The 21,484-nt window shown below is 46.6% G+C and overlaps 1 protein-coding gene across 2 annotated transcripts in view; it reads right to left on the bottom strand.

The window, feature by feature from the left end:
* Window positions 1-21,484, bottom strand: part of PLPP4 (phospholipid phosphatase 4) — a 128,150-nt gene that overhangs the window by 41,356 nt on the left and 65,310 nt on the right. The window contains exons 4-5 of one of the 2 annotated variants that reach the window (XM_066354939.1): window positions 17,299-17,362; window positions 15,294-15,418 (exon numbers count right to left, since the gene is read on the bottom strand). The exons of the other annotated variant lie outside the window; for it this stretch is intronic. Of the exons in view, the coding sequence (XP_066211036.1) occupies window positions 15,294-15,418; window positions 17,299-17,362 (189 nt within the window). The remainder of the gene's footprint in view (window positions 1-15,293; window positions 15,419-17,298; window positions 17,363-21,484) is intronic. 2 annotated transcript variants of the gene reach the window in all.

Here is a 21,484-nt window from a genome sequence, read left to right on the forward strand (position 1 = left end):
CAGAAAGAACCCAGAACCCACAGGATCTTGGTCATGTGAGTCATCAGCAGACTCCCAGCTCTGCTGAAGGGGGCGGAGAGGGGACCCAGCATGCACAAAGCACCTACTACGTGCCCACCACAGTGCAAGGGACTCTGCACCTTGTATCCCTTTCCATTCTCAACTTCCATCAAACACCGTCTCTGCTTTGGTAGGTACTGTTAAAACCTCTTTGTTGATGAAACTGAGGCTGAAAGAGACCACAGAATTCTGTAACTCAAAGTGAGTTCTGAAACTGTATCCCAAACAGACCCCTTCACTGAGTGGTCAAGGGCTTGCTGTTAGATGACACTGCCCATCAGCAGGAGAGCCAACCACTCTATCCTAACAGCTCAGGTCCCTGTCTCACTCTAAACACGCAAGCTGCTCTGAGAACTCACGTCAATGGTGAATGTGGGGTCCTGATCACACATTTATAGCATAAATGTAGCTTCAGGTCAGCCTTTATTCGATTATGCAATGAATCAATTAGTACAATCAATATTTGGGGAAGGGCACCAAGGATGAGTCATTCACTGGACTGGGCACTCAGAACACATTGGTCCTGGGGTAATCAAGGTTCTTGTCCTCATGGAGCTGAGGGCTAATGGCAGAAAAACAAGTAAAGATGGTTACAGAGGCAACTAAGTGTCCTGACAAAATCACAGGAGGAGAATCCGGAGCATTCAAGGCCTCTTCTTTAATGAGGCCAAATTTAGGCTGAAACTAAAAGAATAAGCAGGATTAGCTACAGTCATGTGTCAGTTTGGGTTCCCTCAGGGTGAGACCCTGAGACAGATGCAAGTGCAAGTCGTTTATGAGGACAATGATCCCAGGAAACACCAGTGGGAACAGGGGTGGGAAGTAGGTGGCATCAAGCAGGGTACCACTGTGAGCAGGAGGAGCTCAATCTCGCCAGGGAATTCTGGGAGACAGTGTAAAATACACGCCTCAGACTTGCTGCATCCAAGGGGCAAGGGAGCTGGGTACTTTTATGCACCAAACCCACTGACTATTGGCTGATGGCGGCTCTGGGGGGCGGGGTAAGCATTCATTCCTACTCCAAAAGAGGGAGGGGTCTGGCAGCCAGCGGAAGTCCTGACAGAAAAGCAGGTGCTGATTGTTGGAAAATGAACTGATGTGCATGACACCGTAACTATGGAGGGAATATGGATGGAGTTGTTGTTGTTGTTTTTTTGTGTGTGTGACAGAGACAGAGAGAGGGACAGACAGGGACAGACAGGAAGGGAGAGAGAAGAAAAACATCAATTCCTCATTGCAGCACGTTAGTTGTTCATTGATTGCTTTCTCATATGTGCCTTGACTGGGGGGCTACAGCAGACCAAGTAACCCCTCGCTCGAGCCAGAGACCTTGGGCTTAAGCTGGTGAGCCTTGCTCAAACCAGATGAACCTGCGCTCAAGCTGGCAACCTCAGCGTGTTGAACCTGGGTCCTCCGTGTCCCAGTCTGACGCTCTATCCACTGCGCCACCGCCTGGTCAGGCTGGACAGCGTTCTGACAGGATTTGAGAAGCACAGGAAAAGGGCAAGTTCAAAGGCCATGGAAAGGAAGAGTAAGACTATCTCAAGTTGAGGGAGCTGTCAAGAGTGGGACTCCCAAATCAAGAGTTTGGGTTCTGAAGTCAGAGGATCTGGGTACAAATGCCAATTCTGCGACGACATGCTGGCTGTGTGACATTGGGTCAAATTATTATTCTCCCTGGCCTCAGTTTCCTCGTTGGGACCATAGGACAAATAATCGTTACTTTATATGTTGATTAAGTAGGGTATATCCTTTAAAGCTACTAACACAGACCTTGACCCATTTTCCGTGTTCAATAGATAACAGTCATTTTCACGACCATCCAAAAGACAGGGTGATCGGTTACTGGAAGCAAGGGGGAGGGGTGTGCAGGGCCTGAGGCTGACTAGGCAGCAGGGGTCAAAGTGCGAAGGCTTGAACACTGTGCTGAAGAGACGGGACTGTGCACTGGAAACCATGATGTTTCAGCTGTTGAGTGAGCTGACGGCATCATTCTAGAATGTCAAACACTCAAAAGGCTTGAAGTGCTTTTTCTGCTTCTACATCCCCAGTGCCAAATCCACTGCTGGCATAAGAGGAAGGTGCTATTTAGCACTAATTAGCAGACTCCAGAGGCTGATGGGAGAAAAGAAGCGTTGGTTTGAATCACCTCAGACTACACAGACTTGGCTGTGGAATGATCCGTCTCATTTTCCTTCAGCAGACTTCACTTCCTAATTAAGCTGGCTCCAGCTAACATTAAAATGACTTTGCATTTTCCAAGTAGATGCCAACAGAGGCGGGAGAGGCAGCCCCCAACCCACTGGGAGGCGTAAGGAAGCAAGCCTGGGATAACATGTTTGCTGCGGAAACTCCGATGGGAAATACTTAGGTATGTTTATGAGTTCTAGCCGGAAGGTAAAAGAAAAAACACACTGGTTCTAAGGACATGCATCCTAGATATGAATCAGGAGAAATACAAAGAAAGGGTCTGGTGGTTCTGAATCCAAAAGGTAATGTTTCTACGCAGAGCCCCAGTGGCGGGGGGGCACCCACCTCAGGACCTGGACAAGTTCCCCAGAGAATAGTTTTGTGAAAACATTGTTGGCTGATGATTGACTGACTGATTTTTCTCTTTCCTTCCACCCATATTATTAACCCAATAATCTACCCGGATTCCAAAAGATGTCTATTATAGAGGACATGTGGTAATATCATTTTTATCTTTAGAAAACATGTGGTGCCTTGCTTGAATGATCTCTGGGCCCAAATGAGAAGGTTGAGTTTAAAGCCAATGGTTTGAAAGAGTGATAAAAGGAACTCACCATAATAGCTGTCTATCCACAATAATTCCTTTATACTCCAAGTGCATTTCATCCCCAAGGGCCAAGAACAAGATCTCTGCTATGAAAATGTTTCACAATTGTTAGGCTCAAGGGCCTTACATCCATAAGAAGTCATTACATGAAATAGAAAGAAAAAAAATGAAGAACTGAAAGCATTTCAAAATGACAAAATGGTCAAAATATCAAGACTACATAGTAATTATAAATGTGCATGTGCCTATCAACAGAGCTCCAAAATATGTGAGGGAAAACTAAAAGGAGAAACTGACAAATCTATAACCATACTTGAAGATGATCAAATCCTACTCTCATTGACTGACAGAACAATGAGACAAAAAGAGAAAAAGCAAGAGTCAAAAAATCTCTGAATTACACCATCTTTATTTTTTAATATATATTTTAGTGAGAGGAGGGGAGGCAGAGACAAATTCCCGCATGCGCCCCAACTGGGATTCACTCAGCAAGCCCACTAGGGGGCGATGTTCTGCCCATCTAGGGCCCTCGCTCTATTGCACTGGAGCCATTTTTCAGCACCTGAAGTAGAGGCCATGGAGTCATCCTTAGCACTCAGGGGCCAACTCACTCTAATCAAGCCTTGGCTGCAGGAGAGGAGGAGAAGATAGATAGATAGATAGATAGATAGATAGATAGATAGATAGATAATAGATAGATAGATAGATAGATAGATAGATAGATAAGTGAGAGGGGGAGGGGTGGAGAAGCAGATGGGCACTTCTGTGTGCCCTGACAGGGAATCAAACCCGGGACATCCACATGCTGGGCTCTACCACTGAGCCAACCAGCCAGGGCCTGAATTATACAAATTATACCATCTTAACTGACACAGAAGGCCACATCCAACAAATGCCGAAAATGTTTTCAGATCTGCACAGAAATCACTGAGATAAAGTACACACTAGGCAATAAAACAAATCTCTATAAATTTCAGAAGACTGGTATTTTGTTTAGTATGTTTTCTGTTCACAATAAAGCTAAATTAAAAATTAATACCATTAGGATAGCTAGAAAAGCCTTAAATATTTGGAAAGTAAAAAAGTATACTTCTAAATAATTTACAGATTAAAGAAGAACCACAGGAAAGTTAAAAAAATATCTGAACACAGTAACAATAAAAAAGACAATATATCAAATGTGAGGTACAGTTAAAGTGGGGCTTAAGGAAAATTTATAGCTTTAAATTCTTATACTAGAAAGGAAAAAGGGCTTTTAAAAAAAACGATTTAAATTTCCAATACAAGCTAGAAAACTATGAGCAAATTAAACACAAATTAAAAACAAGGAAATAACAAAGATAGAAGCCAAAGTCAATAAAGCATCAAAGACAAAAATAAAGAGAAAATAAAAACAAAAGCTGGTTTTGTTGAAACGATTAGTAAAATTGATAAATCCCAATCAAAATTAATTTTTAAAAATACACAGTACTAAAACAGGAAGAGGTGCTATCACTACTGATGTTACAGACATCAAAAAGTCAATATGGGGGCCCTGGCCAGTTGGCTCAGTGGTAGAGCATTCGCCCGGCATATGAACATCCTGGGTTCTATTCCCGATCAGGGCACACAGAGGAAGTGATTATCTGCTCCTTCATCCCTCCCCCTCTCCCATCTCTCTCTCTCTCTCTCTCTCTCTCTCTCTCTCTTCTCCTCCCGCAGCCATGGCTCAGATGGAGCAAGTTAGCCCTGGGTGCTGAGGATGACTCCATAGCCTTGCCTCAGGTGCTAAAATAGCTCAGTTGCTGAGCAATGTAGCAACAGCCCCAGATGGGCAGAGCATAGCCCAGTAGGGGGCTTGCCAGGTGGTTCCTTGTTGGGGCACAGGTAGGAGTCTGTCATTCTACCTCCCCGCTTCTCACTTAAGAAAAAAAAATTTCAATATGGAAATATTATAAACTTTATACTAAAAAATTCAACAACCTAGATGAAATGTACATATTAATTTAAAAATACAATTTACCAAAACTTTCATTTGGGAATTCTGCTTTCAGAATGGCCACATGGGCAGCAACGTAGACCCACTCCCAAGTAAAACTGGGGGAAATTATTGAAAAAAGAAATACTTTTTAAGTCTCTGGAAATGGTCTTAAGAGTATATATAGCAAATGAAAAAGCATTTATTCAAGAAAATATACTAGAACTGAGAAAGGAGAGTGGGAATTTACAGCATCTGAACCCTGACCCTCCCCACCCCAGCCTGTGATGGCAACCCGACTCCAGGCAGGTACAACCCAAAGCACAAGATCCCCCGCTCCCTCTCCCCCCAGCTCCTCATCTAAGGCAAAATGGCATCATCCTGGGAGGGGCAGACTGTTGGCATCTCTCATCCCCCAAGAGGACAAGAGGCTATCACTGAGCTCCCTGCCAATGCCCATGTCCTAAAGCATGGGTGCTGATCACAGAAAACCTGCCGCTGTTCTGGACCCCAGCTCCAGAGACCTGTGGTTGCCAAGACAGCCTTGAGAAAAATGGAACGAAGATGAACTCAAACTGCCTGACTTCCAAACCTCCCCCAGAGCTCCAGTCATCAATATGGCGCGGGCTGGCACACGGAGCGCACGCAGATTAATGGACAGTAGACAGTGTGCAGAAACAGACCCACACTCATGCCGCCTATTCATTTTTACAAAGATGCCAAAGTCATTTGATGGTGAAAGGAAAGTCCCTTCAATAAGTGGTACTGAAAAAAAAATGATTATCAATACAGAAAAATATGAACTTCAAACTCTACCTTAAACAACAAACAAAAGTCAACTTGAGAAAAGCCTAAATATACAACAATAATCATAAAGGTTTTAATGAAAACCTAGAAAGAGATATTTGCAACTGGAGCGAGGGGAGGGGGAGAGGTTTCTTAAATAGGACACAGAACGCTACAACGTCAACAGAAAAACCGTGATAAATCCAATTTCATCAAAATTTAAAACTACCACTCATCGGAAGACACTGTTAAGGAAATGAATAGGCACCCTGGTTGAATAGCTCGGTTGGTTGGAGCATCATCCTGAAGTGGAGAGGTTGTTGGTTCCATCCCCGGTCAGGGCACAGAACGGAATGAATCGATGTTCCTGTCCCTCTTTCTCTCTCTCCCTTCCTTTCTCTTTAAAACCAGTAAAAGAAACATTAAAAAAAAAAAGAAGAATAGGCAAGCCAGTGATGGGAGAAAATATTCACAAAACATGTATTTGACAAAAGGCTTACAAACAAAATATGAGGAAGCTCCACCAATTAATCATAAATAGACAAAAAAAATTAATGGGCAAAGAACTTGAAAGGCGCTGCACCAAGGAAGCTAATGGAAGAGCCAATATGCAAATGAAAGCCTACACAACACCATTAGTCACTGGGGGGAAACACAAGATAAAACTACCCCGAGGAAGCCGCTGCACACCCACCAAAACGACTAACCAAAGAAAGCCTGCTAACCCCAGATGTCGGTACTGATATGTAGTACCTGGAATTTTCCTGCATTGCCAGTGGGAATGGAAACTGACACGAGCATTTTGTAAACATGTTCGGCAGTTTCTTCTAATGTTAGACACATACAACGTTTTACCCGAGCAACACCCCTCGTGGCTGTTTAACCAAGATTACGTGGCAACAGAGCCCACTAAGAACCGCACACAAATGTTCGCAGCTGCTTCACTGACAATTGAGAAAACTGGAAACAATCCAAATGTTTATACAAAGAAGAATGATAAACTGTTCGTGGACTATGTATGCCCATGGAATACAGTTCAGCAATAAAGGAGAACAAATCACTGATAAGAACTCCTAACAACAGGAAGAATTTCAAGACATTATTCTGAATAGAAGCTGTTAGACCCAAAAAGCACACTGTAGGTGAACATTGCAAAACAGACAAAGCTAATATAAAGCAGAGAAACAAAAACAGAAGCTTGCACAGGCTGTCGTGAGGGACGAAACTGACTGGAAATAGACATTAAGGGGTGCTAGGGGTGACAGACACATTTGACGTTGGGTCAGGAACGTGGATTACAGGGTGTGTGTTTTTGTGTCAGAAGCAAACGGCATTTGAAATGATTCAATGTGCATTTCAATATGAATCTTACCTTAAAATGCTAAAATAATAAAAAAAAACCCAAAATTTCATCCTTGTTCCTGAACGCTGGCAGGAAATGGGCAGAGAAACCAGGAAGCTTGAATGGCCGCTGACGGGCCTGGCTCATGCATATTCATTAATTTCCACTTTCTTTTAACATACCTCTGAAATGTATTATAATAAAAAGTTTTGAAAGACAGGAATAAAAAGGTATTAGGCTTTAATTCTAACCTTTAATCCTACCCTGAATTTTGTCCTACAGAAATCAAACAGTGAGCCAAGTCTTTGAAGGAGAGTATTTTGATTAATTGAATAGTATTCATGTCTAAATATATGGTATGTATTCAGATCAGGAACTTGGGAGAGTTGGATGAATTGACTCCTGATTTCTTCCATACATTTGCCTAATTGCCCTAGAACAGGGTTTCTCAGCCTGGACACTATTGACATTTTGGACCAGGTAATTCTGGGCTGTGGGGACTGTCCTACATACTATAGGATGTTTAGCATCCTGTCCTCTATGCACTAGATACCAGCAGCACACCCCACCGCAAATTGTGATAACCGAAGATGTCTCCAGACATGCTAAGTGTCCCCTGGGTGGCAAGACTGCCCAGTTGAGAACCACCCCCGCCCTAGAACGTGCTTTCTCAACCAGGACAATATCACCCCCACGGGGATGAAAACCGGTTCTCGGGGAGAGGAGAAAATCTTAGACTTGGCAATCGTTTGGGCCACTGTACACAGACAGATATACATACAGTCTCTCTGTGGAATTAAGATTTCATGGCAGAGATGAGCAATTAGGGAAAAGAGTCTAAAAAAAGGAGGAGGGGTGATAATGAAAGAGAAGGGGAAAAAACACCATCCTACAAAGAGGTCTGATTCTGGTGAAAAGCATCACTCCTTCCAGGGGGTTGGCACCCCCAAAACAAGTCTTTCCAGTGTTGAGGGCTGTCATCATCTGGATGAGGGAGATATGGCAAAGTAAATACAGTTGCTTCCCAGAACTGGGGCAGCTGTCTCGAAAGCTTGAGACATCGGATATGCAAATCTAAGAAACAAGCTCTGAGGGGGATCTTGCCAAATCTGATGACGTCCCTTGACAGGACAGCGAATCCGGGCGCTTTCATTTCTGAGTTACAGGAGAAACCACACACGTTGAGCTGACCTCAGACAAAAGCTCACCAATTGTCCTGGCTGAACCAAAGACCTACCATTTGTGAAAGAAGAAGAAGAAGGTGGCCTTTTTTAAGCTTCCCGTCTCCCAGCCCAGCCACATCCCCAAAGAACACTTTCATTTCATTAAAGGATGCAAAACAAAGGAACCTTGCAATTTCTGCCTCCTGATTCTTGTTTCTTTATGCAAAAGTCTGCCTAAGGGCTCTCAGAAGCAGCTGCTTGATAATACTGAATATTCATACTGGGTGGAGTTGAACCTGGCCAGTTAGCATAGATCAGGGGTAGTCAACCTTTTTATACCTACCACCCACTTTTGTATATCTGGTAGTAGTAAAATTTTCTAACCGCCCTCTGGTTCCACAGTAATGGTGATTTATAAAGTAGGGAAGTATCTTTACTTTATAAAATTTATAAAGCAGAGTTATAGCAAGTTAAAGCATATAATAATAATTACTTTCCAAGTACTTTATGTCGGATTTTCGCTAAGTTTGGCAGAATCAATCTTTATAAAACAACTTACTATAGTTAAATCTATCTTTTTATTTATACTTTGGTTGCTCCACTTCCGCCCACCATGAAAGCTGGAACGCCCACTAGTGAGCGGTAGGGACCAGGTTGACTCCCACTGGCATAGATAATACCCTGTGGTAACTTCTTAAACCACAGCTAGAACCCTTTTAGATGCATCCAGCAAAAGCAAACTCCCAGACACCCCTCCTGCAGAGGCCTTTCAGTGTAAGTACTCGACTCTTAAGGGCTCTGTCATCAAAGCAGTACCAAGGATGAACAAGAACCTTCTAACATGTGGTGCCTCTGTACTAGGTATTTCTGAGTGTAAAATGATAGGAAAGGCAGGAACGGTGTGACAGCTACTCTTCTGTGTCAGCTTGGCTAGGCCATGGTGCCCATGTCTTTGGTCAAAACCCATCTAGATGTTGCTGCAAAGGTTTATTTCTGATGCAACGAGCATTTATAATCAGCTGACTTTAAGTAAATGAGCTCACCCTCCATACTGTGTGTGGGCCTCGTCTAATCAAGTTAAAGGCCTTGAGCAAAAACTGGGGTTTCCCAAGTAAGAAATTCTACCTCAAGACTGCAAAATAGAAGGCCTGCTTGAGTTCCTAGCCTGCCGGCCTGCCCTGAAGACTCTGGGTTTCGACTGCAGCATCAACCCTTAACCTCAGTTTCCAGCCTTACAGGCCTGACCTGCACCTTTCAGATTTTCAAGACCCCACAATCCCATGAGGCAATTCCTGAAGACAACTCTCCCCTCCCGCCCTCCCCATACACCCTCCTGGCTCTGTTTCTCTGCAGAACTCGGACTTTGGGAGACACATTCTATCTTACATGGAAGTGCCGCAACTCCCTATCACAACACCTGCAGACGATAAACAGACCACAGAAACAAGGGAAGGAGAAACTGGTGCCTGCAGAGCAGGGTGGGCAGGAGAAGCCCTCATCCTCCGGGCGGGACCCCACAAAGCTTTCAACTGGAGGCACCAGGTATCGCTGGAGGCGGGAAACAGGCCCTATGAAGAGCGTAGAAAGTCCCTAGAAAGAGCAGTTAAAGTCCTCTGCCAACCAGGACACTGCCACCTCCTTCCCTGCCTCTTGGGAGAAGACAGCAGTTTAACCAGCAGAGACTCTGGGCTTGGAAGAAGCAGGCAGGTAGAGAACAGGGCTGAACAACCAAACTGGAAGGGGGAGAATGAAGGGACAGTCTGCAAAGTGACCTGTGCACACCCAGGACCCTACTGCACGGCTCCCAGAGCACCAGACTCATGTACCCCCACAAGAGCCTGGGGAGGCTTCTCCTGTGGAACCTAACTGTCTCAAAGCAAGGACCAGATGCCAATGCTCGGGGCCATTGTGAGAGCCCAAGGCACCCTCAGGCAGCCTCAAGGAAGCCAGTCAGCGAGCTCTACCCAGCTAGCTGCGCTCCTACCACCTTAAACAAGAATGTACAGCCCAACGTCACCAGATAGTTAACAAAATCTGGATACAACAACAACAACAACAACAAAAATACATGCCCGGGAGCTGATGAAACCTGCAAACAGAGAGAGAGGAAAGAGATGATGCTTTTTCTTTTGAATCCGAACTCAGGAAAGAACTGTTGGAAATTAAATATATAAAAAGCCTAATAAAATGCAATCAAAGTGTTGGTAAATAAAATTTTTTAAATGCCCCAGGGAGATGAATAAAAAGCACAAAGAAGTAGACAACAGGAAAGAAAAGAAAAAGTTAAGATCAGTCTGGGAAATTCGACATCTGCCCAATACGGAATCCAGAGAAAAGAGACAGAACACGAATCCCAGGTATCAAGGACCCACTGAGCGGCCAAGACGATGCAGGAAAAGAGCCCCGGCAGAGGGCACATCGTCAGGGAACTTCAGAAGACCAGAGGCAGAGAAAGGACCTTCGGACGAGGACGTTCCAGAGAGAGACAGAGGAAAACAAAACCAAGGAAAGAAATACCAGCAGCCTTCTCTCAAGTGCACTGTCCACCTGAGCCCTGCACGGAAATAACTTTCAGCCTGGAATTCTAAACCCAGCTGAAGAATGAAGATGCTTCAAACAAAAGTATCTGAAAATGTACAGCTCATCTGTACTCTCCTGGGAAATGACAGAGAAAGGGTTTCTCCTCTGGGAGGCTGTCCCCTGTCCCCTCAAGCAGCGTGTTGTTAAAGCACCTAGTATTTGTCCTTTCTCTAAAGAAGACACGGGCCATGTCTCACCAACCTGAACTCACCTCCAGTGCCGGCCCAGGACCTACAGAAACGGTAAGTCCTCAAGCTTGTCATTTAAAAATACATCCCCAAAAATGTCTACTTCAAGTGCAGAGAAATTATATATGAGTAATTGTGTTATGGAAGAAGGTCCTGTAAAGTTTAGTAATTTGTCTAATAATTCAATAAACAATAAAAGTTGAAAAAAAATAAAAATACATCCGCACGCACAATGAATAGCCTATGAATGCCCCTTTTATAAAATGGTAACAGCATTGTCTAAAAACAAAACTGCTCTGTGCACAGTTCAAATGCATTGGTCTTGCTTTAGAACTGCTTTTTGTTTAGTTTATTAGAACAGTTTTAGGTTCACAGCAAAATTAAGAAGGCACAGAGATTGCCCACAGATCCCACCTGACCCCCACATACACAGCCTCCTTCCTTGTCAACAACCCCCCTCACGTTGTTACGATTGATGAACCTACAACTGACAAGTCACAGTCACCCAAAGTCTGTAGTGTATCTTAGGATTCACTCTTGGTGTTTGTTGTACATTCTATGGGTTTCAACAACTGTATAATGACATGTGTCCATCATTACACAATCATGCAGTATTTTCACTGCCCTAAAATACCTCTGCGTTCCATCTATTCATCCCTCTCCTCGCCCCACCTCCCAAAATAATGACTTTTAATACCATTTGTTTGAAGCATGGGCAGTCTGTTTCCAGTTCTCTTCTGCAACTGCTCAACTGCCATCATAAAGTGAAAACCTCCACAGACAACATGTAAACGAATGGGTGTCTCTCAGGTCCAATTAAACTTTATCCACAGAAACAAGCAGCACCCGATTTGGCCCACGTGCTGTTGTTTGCTGACCTATGGACAGCAGTCTCTTCCCCACCATTTTTACAAGAAAGAAATTTCTTAATAGCTCGACTGGCATTAATTTTTTTTTTCTATTTTTATCTCTGAAATCTATCTTCTTTCTGGAAGGCGAATCAATAAGCAATCAAAAGATGAAATGATATGATGAGAGATAGTTTCCTTTTCAGAATATCCCTGCTTCAAAGCTACATCATCTTTCTTCACTTTCAATTCCAAACTTCCCGAAAAATGTCTGAAGGAAATCCCTCCCTCTTTGAAACTGCGGTCTCTGCCTTTCCAATCCAGGGTGGTTAAGGCCGCTTTACGGAGCAGCCATGAGATGGCCGCCACAGGGACACGTTCTTTGTGAGTGGTTTGCCATGTGACCACTTTGGGGGTGTGCAGTTTCGCTGCTTATGGTAAATTAAGAACAAGATCTCACGTTTCAAAAACAAATCAATGCTTGTTCTTCAGTTCAAAGGAAACCAACTGCTCTCCAGGATGGGGACATCGACTACCTTCCAGTCTCCAATTATCTGTAAACAGAGCAAAAGCAAGCCTGTGTTTACTCGGGATGGGGAATTCGCCTTAGGAGACCCCTTGGTCCAGAAGATCTGTGTCCTCTCACTCCAGTACAATTTACAAAAGGGATTTACTGAAGGGGAGGAGAGTGGGTAACAAAATAGCCCTCTGCAGTCCGCCGCCTCTTTTAGGAACCAAGAGTCACGCCAACCACCAGACTGCCTGTTAGCTCAAGAATCCAGAAAACATTCCCTGCAAGGCAATCACTGACCTGTCATTTAAAAAAGAAAGAGAGGAGATGAAAATAGCACCATCAAAGCCTGAGGAAGATACTGTGTTTGCCAAGTAGTAACAATTTGTAACATTTTGAGTAGCATCTTAAGCAAAAGATAGTAACAGCCTCTGTCAAAAAGCTTGTCTCGCCTGGATAGGACATCAGCCATGCATTGACAAGGCAGCTGGCTGGCAGCCCTATGGGAAAAAAACATTCGATACGAGGGTGTGCATCTAAAGTAAATATTTTCATGGGGGTTGCCCTCTAATCTCTGAAGTCCAGTCATCTTCCAGTTTGAGTTAGACACATGAGAACTATGTATTTCCTTCCCAAGTTCAAATGCAACAGTAGATACTATTGATACATTGTGCCGCAGTCCTCAGTCAACCATTCAAAAGCCAGGGTGAAGGTTTTCCCATAGGGTTTCACATGGTACTTTTTTTTTTTTTTTTTTCATTTTTCCGAAGCTGGAAACGAGGAGGCAGTCAGACAGACTCCCGCATGCGCCCGACCGGGATCCACCCGGCATGCCCACCAGGAGGCGATGCTCTGCCCCTCTGGGGCGTCGCTCTGCTGCATCCAGAGCCATTCTAGCGCCTGAGGCAGAGGCCACAGAGCCATTCCCAGCGCCCGGGCCATCTTTGCTCCAATGGAGCCTCGGCTGCGGGAGGGGAAGAGAGAGACAGAGAGGAAGGAGAGGGGGAGGGGTGGAGAAGCAAATGGGCGCCTCTCCTGTGTGCCCCGGCCGGGAATCGAACCTGGGACTCCTGCATGCCAGGCCAATGCTCTACCGCTGAGCCAACCGGCCAAGGCCACATGGTACTTGTAATTGTTGAAGGCTCTTACAAGTCCACACCAAGTCTTTGGGAGAACAGAACATGCCCTAAAACCAGAGATCTCAAGTTAGCCTGCAGGACAGCGGAGGAGGATGAGCGGGAGGGAGCCCAGGTGACCTCTATTTCCAGGTACCTCTAATGCCAGCATCGGCAGCCCTGACGGTAATGAGACAATGTCTCAACTGGGCAGGCATTCCTCCAGCTGGCATCTTTTGGGAGTCACCATTCAACCCTCTATAGTCCACAACAAACTAGAGGACAAAATGAGCTATTTACTGAAATGAACATGGACTGTAAACACTTCATTGTATTTAATCACCGAAAGCCCCAAGATACTATCATGTTAGAGGCTGGTGTGAGGGTCAGCTAAGTGCCCTTGGACGAGTTACTGAGTCTGTCTGAGCCTCACTGTGCCTGTGTATAAAATGGGGACAACCTGACCTGACAGGGTTGTAGTGCAGGTTGACGGCCATTCACTTAGGGTACCTGACACCTGAATATTGGTGACAGGCCCTAGTCTCCAAGGGCTCTGAGCAAGATTTCCAACAACCACTTGGCAGGAGAGGGTATCCAATTGACCCAGCCACTATCAGGGTGTGTCTTAGGCAATTAAGAAAAAAAAAAAAAGATTAAGGTACCAGGCTTGCAAAGGTAACAAATAATTGGTCTCTGGGGAATCTAGAGCTTCATTCAGGTCATGACAGCAGCCTGTCCCCTGGTCACCAGTGGCCATGGTTCTCCAATTACCCCAGAATCACCAACATAAACACACAGTCTGCCACAGCCTGTGGACTCCCCAGGACATGCACTATATGTTTTTTATTTTTTTTATTGACTGATTTTAGGGATGAGGGGTGGAATATCAGTTTCTTGTTCCACTTATTTATGCACTCATTGGCTGAGTCTTGTATGTCCCCTGACCAGGGATTGAACTCACAACTTTGGCATAATGAGACAACACTCTAACCAACTAAGCTACCCAGCCAGGGCCCATGCACTATATCTTATTTACCTTTGTGTCCCCAGTGTGCCTAGCAGTGCCGGGCACATTGGTGGACTGAATGAGCCAGGGTACACTGGAAACCTCAGGTCTGGTAATAAACAATAGCATGAGTAACTACTGTTTATTTAAAGCACAATGCGAAGCACCTTACATATACTGAATGGACAATACAATAATGCGCCTAAACATTTAGGTAGAGCGGACGCTCCAGAGACATCTGTGATCTTCATCACTTATTCTAACCTTCACCCCAACCAGTCACAGAGGCATTAGCAACCCCATTTCACCCAGCAGGAACAGAGGCACAGAGAGGTTAAGTCACAGAGCTGACACCTGGCAAAGCCAGGGACTGTCATACTTCAAAGACCTGTTCTCTCCGCTACACCACACTGTACCTTATTCATATGATTTTGCCTTGGTGTTAAGGCTGGGCCCAGCTCGAATATCTATAGTCAGATCATATATCTTGTGTGTATCCATATATGTATATATATGCTATATATTAGCACACACACACACACACACACACACACACACACACAATCACAGAGTATCCATCACTGAAGGAATAAACTAGAGTATACACTGAGCCGAAAAGCAGAAGGTCCCCGTGAGCACGGTTAATTCCCTGGCATGGTCAAGTTCCTGAATCATACTGACACAGGGTCAGAGGTCCTGTGTTACACCCTGCCGAGCTTGCAAAAGCCACGCATACAATGTCCTGCACGCTCCAGAGCCTGGCTCACATGCTAATCACTTCCAGCTGGAGATGCTGTTTGTAAGCTGGCCACCCTCAGCGAAGAAGGACGAGTTGCCCCACAGTCACACACCCACGCTCTCCCCGCCACCTGACCTCCCAAAGAAAGTGACCAGGAGACACGACAGGGGAATACAGCGTGTCCCCGCCCGGGGAACTTACAGGACGAGTGGATGCTGGGGAAGCTCTTGCGGCCCTCGGACACCAGGTCGGGGTCACCTGTGCAGTGCATTTCCGAGTTCATTACTCCATCTGGAAAGCAGCGGTGAAAGAAATCGGGCCGAGGTCTACAAAACACATCACAGACATTTTCAATATAAAATGCTGCCATCACAAACAAGTCCCGAGCTGACCGCCACCCCATTCCTGGTCGTCCCCAGCTCCTTCTGCCACCGACACCTGAGAGTCCCAGATACGACAGTCCTGGGGAAAGAGTAGACTTTGGGGTCACAGAGACCTGAATTGAGGCTCCTGCTCTGCCTCTTACTAGTTCTCTAACCAGGAAGGTCATGTTGCCTCCCCGAGTCTGTTTCCACATCTGTCTGTAAAAGGGGGCGATCAATAGCTACCCAAAGGTGAGGTCCTGAGGGTTAACGACTTACAGGAGGACCCTAAGCTCTGTGCTGGGCAAGTCAAAGGCAGCCTCTGTCTCCGCCCAGGGCCCCGCCACGCAGAGACTGCTGCTTCCAGGATCCAAGACTCGGGGCTGCACATACCCCTTTACTCCGAATTTGGACGGCCAAAAGACCTCCCTCGGGTGGCAGGTCTCAGTTCACCTCCCGGAGAGGAGTGAAAGCCCTTTCCCTGCTGCCAAGCACACGGTCACCCAGTGTGGTAGAGAGAGACCTCCACAGCAGAGTGGGGTCCAGCCTCCGGCGGCACCCACGACTCACCTCCGAGGACTCACCGGGAACCAGACACAGTGCTAAGCACTGCACATCCGCTGTCACATGATTCCTATGACAACCCTGAGGCAGAGCCGGGGACTTGTTCATTTTACAGGTGCAAAAAACAAAGGCTTGAAAAGATAACACCCCTGACCCAGGTCACACACAACCTGTAAGGGGCTAAGACCAGCTCAGAGCCCCCCCCACGCCCTGCAATTGTATTCTTGCACCTACAACCCTCACCCCTCACACCTGCTTCCCCGCCTCACTCAAGTGAGCATTGTCACACAGGTGTGCGATGGCTGATGGCCAATCACTCCACAGCGATTCAACTATCATCTGCCAAACACCTACCATGGGCAAGGCTTTGCTACTGCTGTGAACTCGGGGCCCCTTTTCTGCACTGTCAGGTCACAGTTCACGCACACTGACTCACCCCCCCCCCCGCTCCGGGATCTCTCAATAGCTATAACATATCAATAATCAATTTCAGTAATCAGTCAGAGATGCAAGTGTGGTTATTCACCTACTGAGCCCAAACCTCAGAGCTGACAGGGCCTGAGACTCAGCATTCTAACGGGGCCCCTGGCAACCCTGAGCATGGACTGGGGGAGGTCACGGCAGCACCAGGTGACGGGCTGCCCGACTGGCATCCTTCTTCTGCCCCCGCGGTGCCCGGCCAGCACCCTGCACCAGGGGGATAATCAGTACGTGCTGAGGTTCTGAGAGGGGAGATAACCAGTCCAAGGCCAGCACCTGGTCACGGCCCAAGTCAGGCCTCGAAGTCAGGTGTTTTGACTGTTCCACTCGACAGAGACTAACTCACTGCCAGAACAGTCGGGGGAGAAGGCAAGATAAACAGTTTCCCAGGAGGCTAAGAGGAACGCGCAGTAAGCTGAAACTCAAATGCCAATCCCTACTTCTTATCCTGAAGAGAGCAATAAACAAGTGATCTTATTTATTTTTGGGGGGCGGGGGGTGTTCCAAAACTGACAGCTGAGTGGACATCTGGGGAGGCCCCGGGAGCGCCGTGGAGGGACCCTGGCCCCCCAGCAAGTACCGTCAGTGGGCCCTTCTCTTGTACTGATCTGCTTTCTGAAACAGTGAGTTCAGAATTCATGAGAGGAAAGATCTGCACTGAGGACAAAACCCCAAAGGACACCAATCTAAGGAAAAGCCGGAAGAGCTTAACCCCGTCGCACACGGTGTCCTGTGGTCGAGGTTCCCACCCAGGAGCCCCCGAGCGTCTAAATTGCCAATTGTTTCTTCTTGGAACTTACCTTCCCACGATTAACTTAATAGTGTTTGTGCAGACTCCGTTCAGAGCGAGAGCCAGGGACACGGCTGCAAAGCAAAAACCAACAGACAGAAAAATAACCAGCCGGCTCCCAAATCAACATCGCCATCCTAAGACTATTTAATTTACGACCGCAGAGACAGGAGCCAATACTTTTTAAAACAGAGGGGAGTTTGGATGGTTAGAGTAAAATATAATTAGGACAGGACTTTGGAGAGTGATTCCCAAAATCCCAAGTCCCTGTGACGTGAAGTTTATCTCTCCTCCTTGACTGAAATTTTCAGTAGGGTAGAGGAGCCCATCTATCTCGCCCTGGCCTGATAGGAACAGATTTCATACTGCAGCATGTAGAATTTCTTCAACTGGTAGCAAGAAACATTAACTTTCTTTTTTTATTTCCTTCTGGCAACCTTCTCAGATATAATTCTCATCACACCAGCTGACGGGATCCTTCTGCAAACTAGGACATTCCCGTTTGGCAATTATCTCTTGTTGACTCACGACAGCGGTCCAGTTGTTATCGAGTGCGTCATTGCCTCTGAGAAAGTGAGGAGTCCCCAGACCTCGCTGGGTTTTGAGAAGGTTGGGCCCAGGTGGTGCTTTTTGCCACTGAAAACAGCAGGAAGTTCCGGAATGCCTGATTTTAAAATTAACAGCGACAGCATGGGGCTTTCTCCAGGCAGCTAGGGAGAATTTTGATGGATGACGTAAGGATCATCCAAAGGGAGCACGTGACGTGACGTTAGTCAAGGAGCGGCTCTGTAAGGACCCCGCGCCTGTGGTTGGCAAAACTGCGCCGAGGCACGTCAGCACACCCACTCCCAAAAACACAGCCCTTGATGCCTCTTCCATCGCTTTGTGGAACGATAAAGCATTCGGGCTACCACTTCCCTTCGGCAAATACTACGGAGTCACTACTAACTGAGGTTTATGTAGGAAAATAGCCGTGCAGGGACCTTTTTGAGAAGGAGCTGCCCAGAGCCATTCCTGGTCATCAAAGGAGACAAATGTGTTGTTCTACAAGAGGAAAGTACCGTGGAATGGTCAGCACGGTCACCGAGGGTGTCGGCCACAGAGATGGAGAAAACCTACCTGCCTTAAGAAATGTTTTATTGAATTTATTGGGGGTGGCATTGGTTAGTAAATTATATGACTTTCCAGTGTACGATTCTGTAATACATTATCTGAAGCACATACTGTGTGTTCGCCACCCAAAGTCCAGCCTCCTTCCGTCACCATTTATCCTTTTTACCCTCCTCCACCTCCCTCCATCCTCTCTCCCTCTGGAAGTCACCACAACGTTGTCTATCTATGAGTTTTGGGGGGTTTTGTTTGTTTGTTTTTGCCTAATCCCTTCGCCTATTTCACCCAGCCCCTGACAGCTGTCAGTCTGTTCTCTGTATCCATGAGTCTGTTTCTATTTTGTTCATTAGATGCCACATATAAGTGAAGCAATAGGGTGTGTGTCTTTCTCTGACTGGCTTATTTCACTTAGCATAATAACCTCTAGGTCCATCCATGCTGTTGCAAAAGCTAAGCTTTCTTACTTTTTTACGGCCGAGTAGTATATCACCTCACGTCTTTCGGAATGGCCATCATCAATCAATCAACAAACAATAAGTTGTTGGCGAGGATGTGGGGAAAAGGGAACCCTCATGCCCCGCTCATGGGAATGCAGCCACTGAGAAAAACAGTATGGAGTTTTCTCAAAAAAAAAAAAAGAAATTAAAAATGGAACTACCTTATGACCCAGTAATTCCACTTCTGGGAAAATATCCAAAGAAACCCAAAACACTAATGTGAAAGAAAATACGCACCCCCGTGTTCACTGCAGCAGTGTTTTAAAGAGGCTGAGATCTGGAAGCAGCCAGGTACCCATCGGTAAGTGAGCGGATAAAAAGGCTGTGGTACATGTACACAGTGGAAAACCTACCTGCTTCTCACAGTCATGGGAAGCGGAGAGAATGGGAGGGACCAGTTCAGATGAACACGTTTGTCAAAGGGAAATTTATCACCCCAGTGTGAGGTGGGGAACACTGCCATATCTTAGTGTGACAGAGGAGGGACAGGCCACTGGGGCGGACAGCAGAGCCTGAGTCAGCGGCATGGTACCACCATTTAGACACCGAGCACGCCACTGGGGTCTACAAATTGAAACCAAGAATGCATAACTCAGAGACATCCTCCGATTACATTCAGGGCACACAGACCCTTCCATCCTAAAATGCTGGCCTCCCTTCGCCCTTGCAAGCTCGCAGCCCTGCTGAAAGGAGGAGGTCACCTTTAGAGAGAAGAGCGAACATTCCCTGGGCTACCTTTGCTGCTGTGTCCTCCGGAGCCATGACAATGAACAGGCTGTCAGAGCGCCCAGAAATGACCAGGGTCTTCCCTGTTAGGGCTGGTCCGGCAGGCTCATTGGTGTGTTTTCCACAGGGGTCAGACTTCTTATCTTGGTTTAACATGGCCTTTAGCCCAGAAAAGGGCTCCGGGAACAAGTATCACCAGCTGATCTTCCAATGCCCTCTTCTAGAGACTGCCAACCTTAAAGACCACTAACCTTCAAGACCGCTACATCTATCCAGAACACCATACACATCCCCACCCCCTGCCCCAGCTGCGCTTACGTAGCACAGAGCAGCTCTCTGAAAATGTTCAAGCAGCTGAGCTAGAGAATGTGTGCACGTGATGTAACCACCAACAGCTGGCAGCTCCGCTCTCAGATCCAAAAGCCAGAAGGAGACAGAGGGAGTGGGGATCTGGAGTGACAGGGCTGAGGGTGGAAGTCCTCTCAGCATTCTGGAAGTAAACTGAACCAGTTGTTATTTTCATCTGAATAGCACAACCCCAGGGCATCAGTGTGAGGCCCCTCACTGACACCAGAGAGAAGGCAGGGCGGAGCTCGGCTGCAGAAAAGGCTAGGCTGGCCTGGCAGGAAGTGAATGACCCTGATCAGGAGTGCCCGCTGATTAATAATGACTCAGTGGGTCTGGTTTATGGGGCCTGTTTACAGCACTGTGGGCTTGAGAGAAAGAAAAACAAACCAGGCTGTGTCAGATAACAAAGTTCAAAGCCATGTGCAGTGGGAGTTGGCCTGCAAATGGCCTGTGCAGAGGACATTGTTGCTTAATAAGCTTCCCAGAGGCTTAGAGGGTTTCTGTGGTTACTTTTGCTGTTGTTGGGGATTTATCACCTTCCTTCCACAATGGGCTTCTCTGTTATACAGACCTGACTGTTCTCTGCCTGCTTCCTGCCAAGCTGGATGCCGCGTGGGCCAAGCCCACTCCTCTTGTCCAACAGCAGGTGCACAGAGGTAGCCACTGTGGCCATGGACGTGCACATAAGGGGCGCGCATGGTGCCCAGGTCTGCGGAAGATGCCTGAGTAAAGAAGGGACCCAAGCACTAAACCCCCCTCACTGAGAAAGTCCTCAATGGCAGAGAACACTGGAAAAGCCATACTTCGTGTTCTGTCTTTGCTTTTTAGAAATTATTCCTCCACCGCCCTATTTCTAAGGCTTCCTAAAAGAAGCACTTAAAAAAAAAAGTACAACATGAGGCTCCTTCATCACTTCTACAGGGCAGGCTCTCATTTATTTAGGCAAACAGAGCATCCAATAATTCCACCTTCTCCGTTAATGTACAGGAAAGGGGGAATGGGGTACAACTGCGACACGCCGCCTAAGGAAGATTTAGCTCAGAATGAGAAAGTCTACAGGAAGGACGGAGAACTTCTGACTGCCGTAACAGCAGCCAGATGTCAAGAGCCGGCAGTAAATGACCATGAACATTCTTCCTCACAGTCACCTGTCTCAGGATATCATGCCGGCAGAGAGACTAGAATGAAAAGTGAAGTGAAGGAATTCCCAGATCAATGGAGAGGGCTCCCAACAGAACACTTTGGGGACCACAGTGATATCTGTCCAAACACAGCCCCTGATGCTGGAGCCATGGGTGGGAGGGGCACCAAGGCCCTTGTTGGAAAAACTGACCTTCCCACCCCCAGCCTGGAGGACTAGGACCATGTGACCACCGAGCCCTGGGACCACAGAGGAGCAGCCTGCGGTCCTCACCTGGCCCGAGGGAAGGCACTGACAGGCAGGTCAGAGACTCAGGACTTCTGTGTCCAGGCTTCAGAAATGAATGGTGCCAGGGCCACTGTCTGGAAAGTCTG

Source organism: Saccopteryx leptura, chromosome 13, assembly GCF_036850995.1.
Source record: "Saccopteryx leptura isolate mSacLep1 chromosome 13, mSacLep1_pri_phased_curated, whole genome shotgun sequence".
Lineage (NCBI taxonomy): Eukaryota > Metazoa > Chordata > Mammalia > Chiroptera > Emballonuridae > Saccopteryx > Saccopteryx leptura.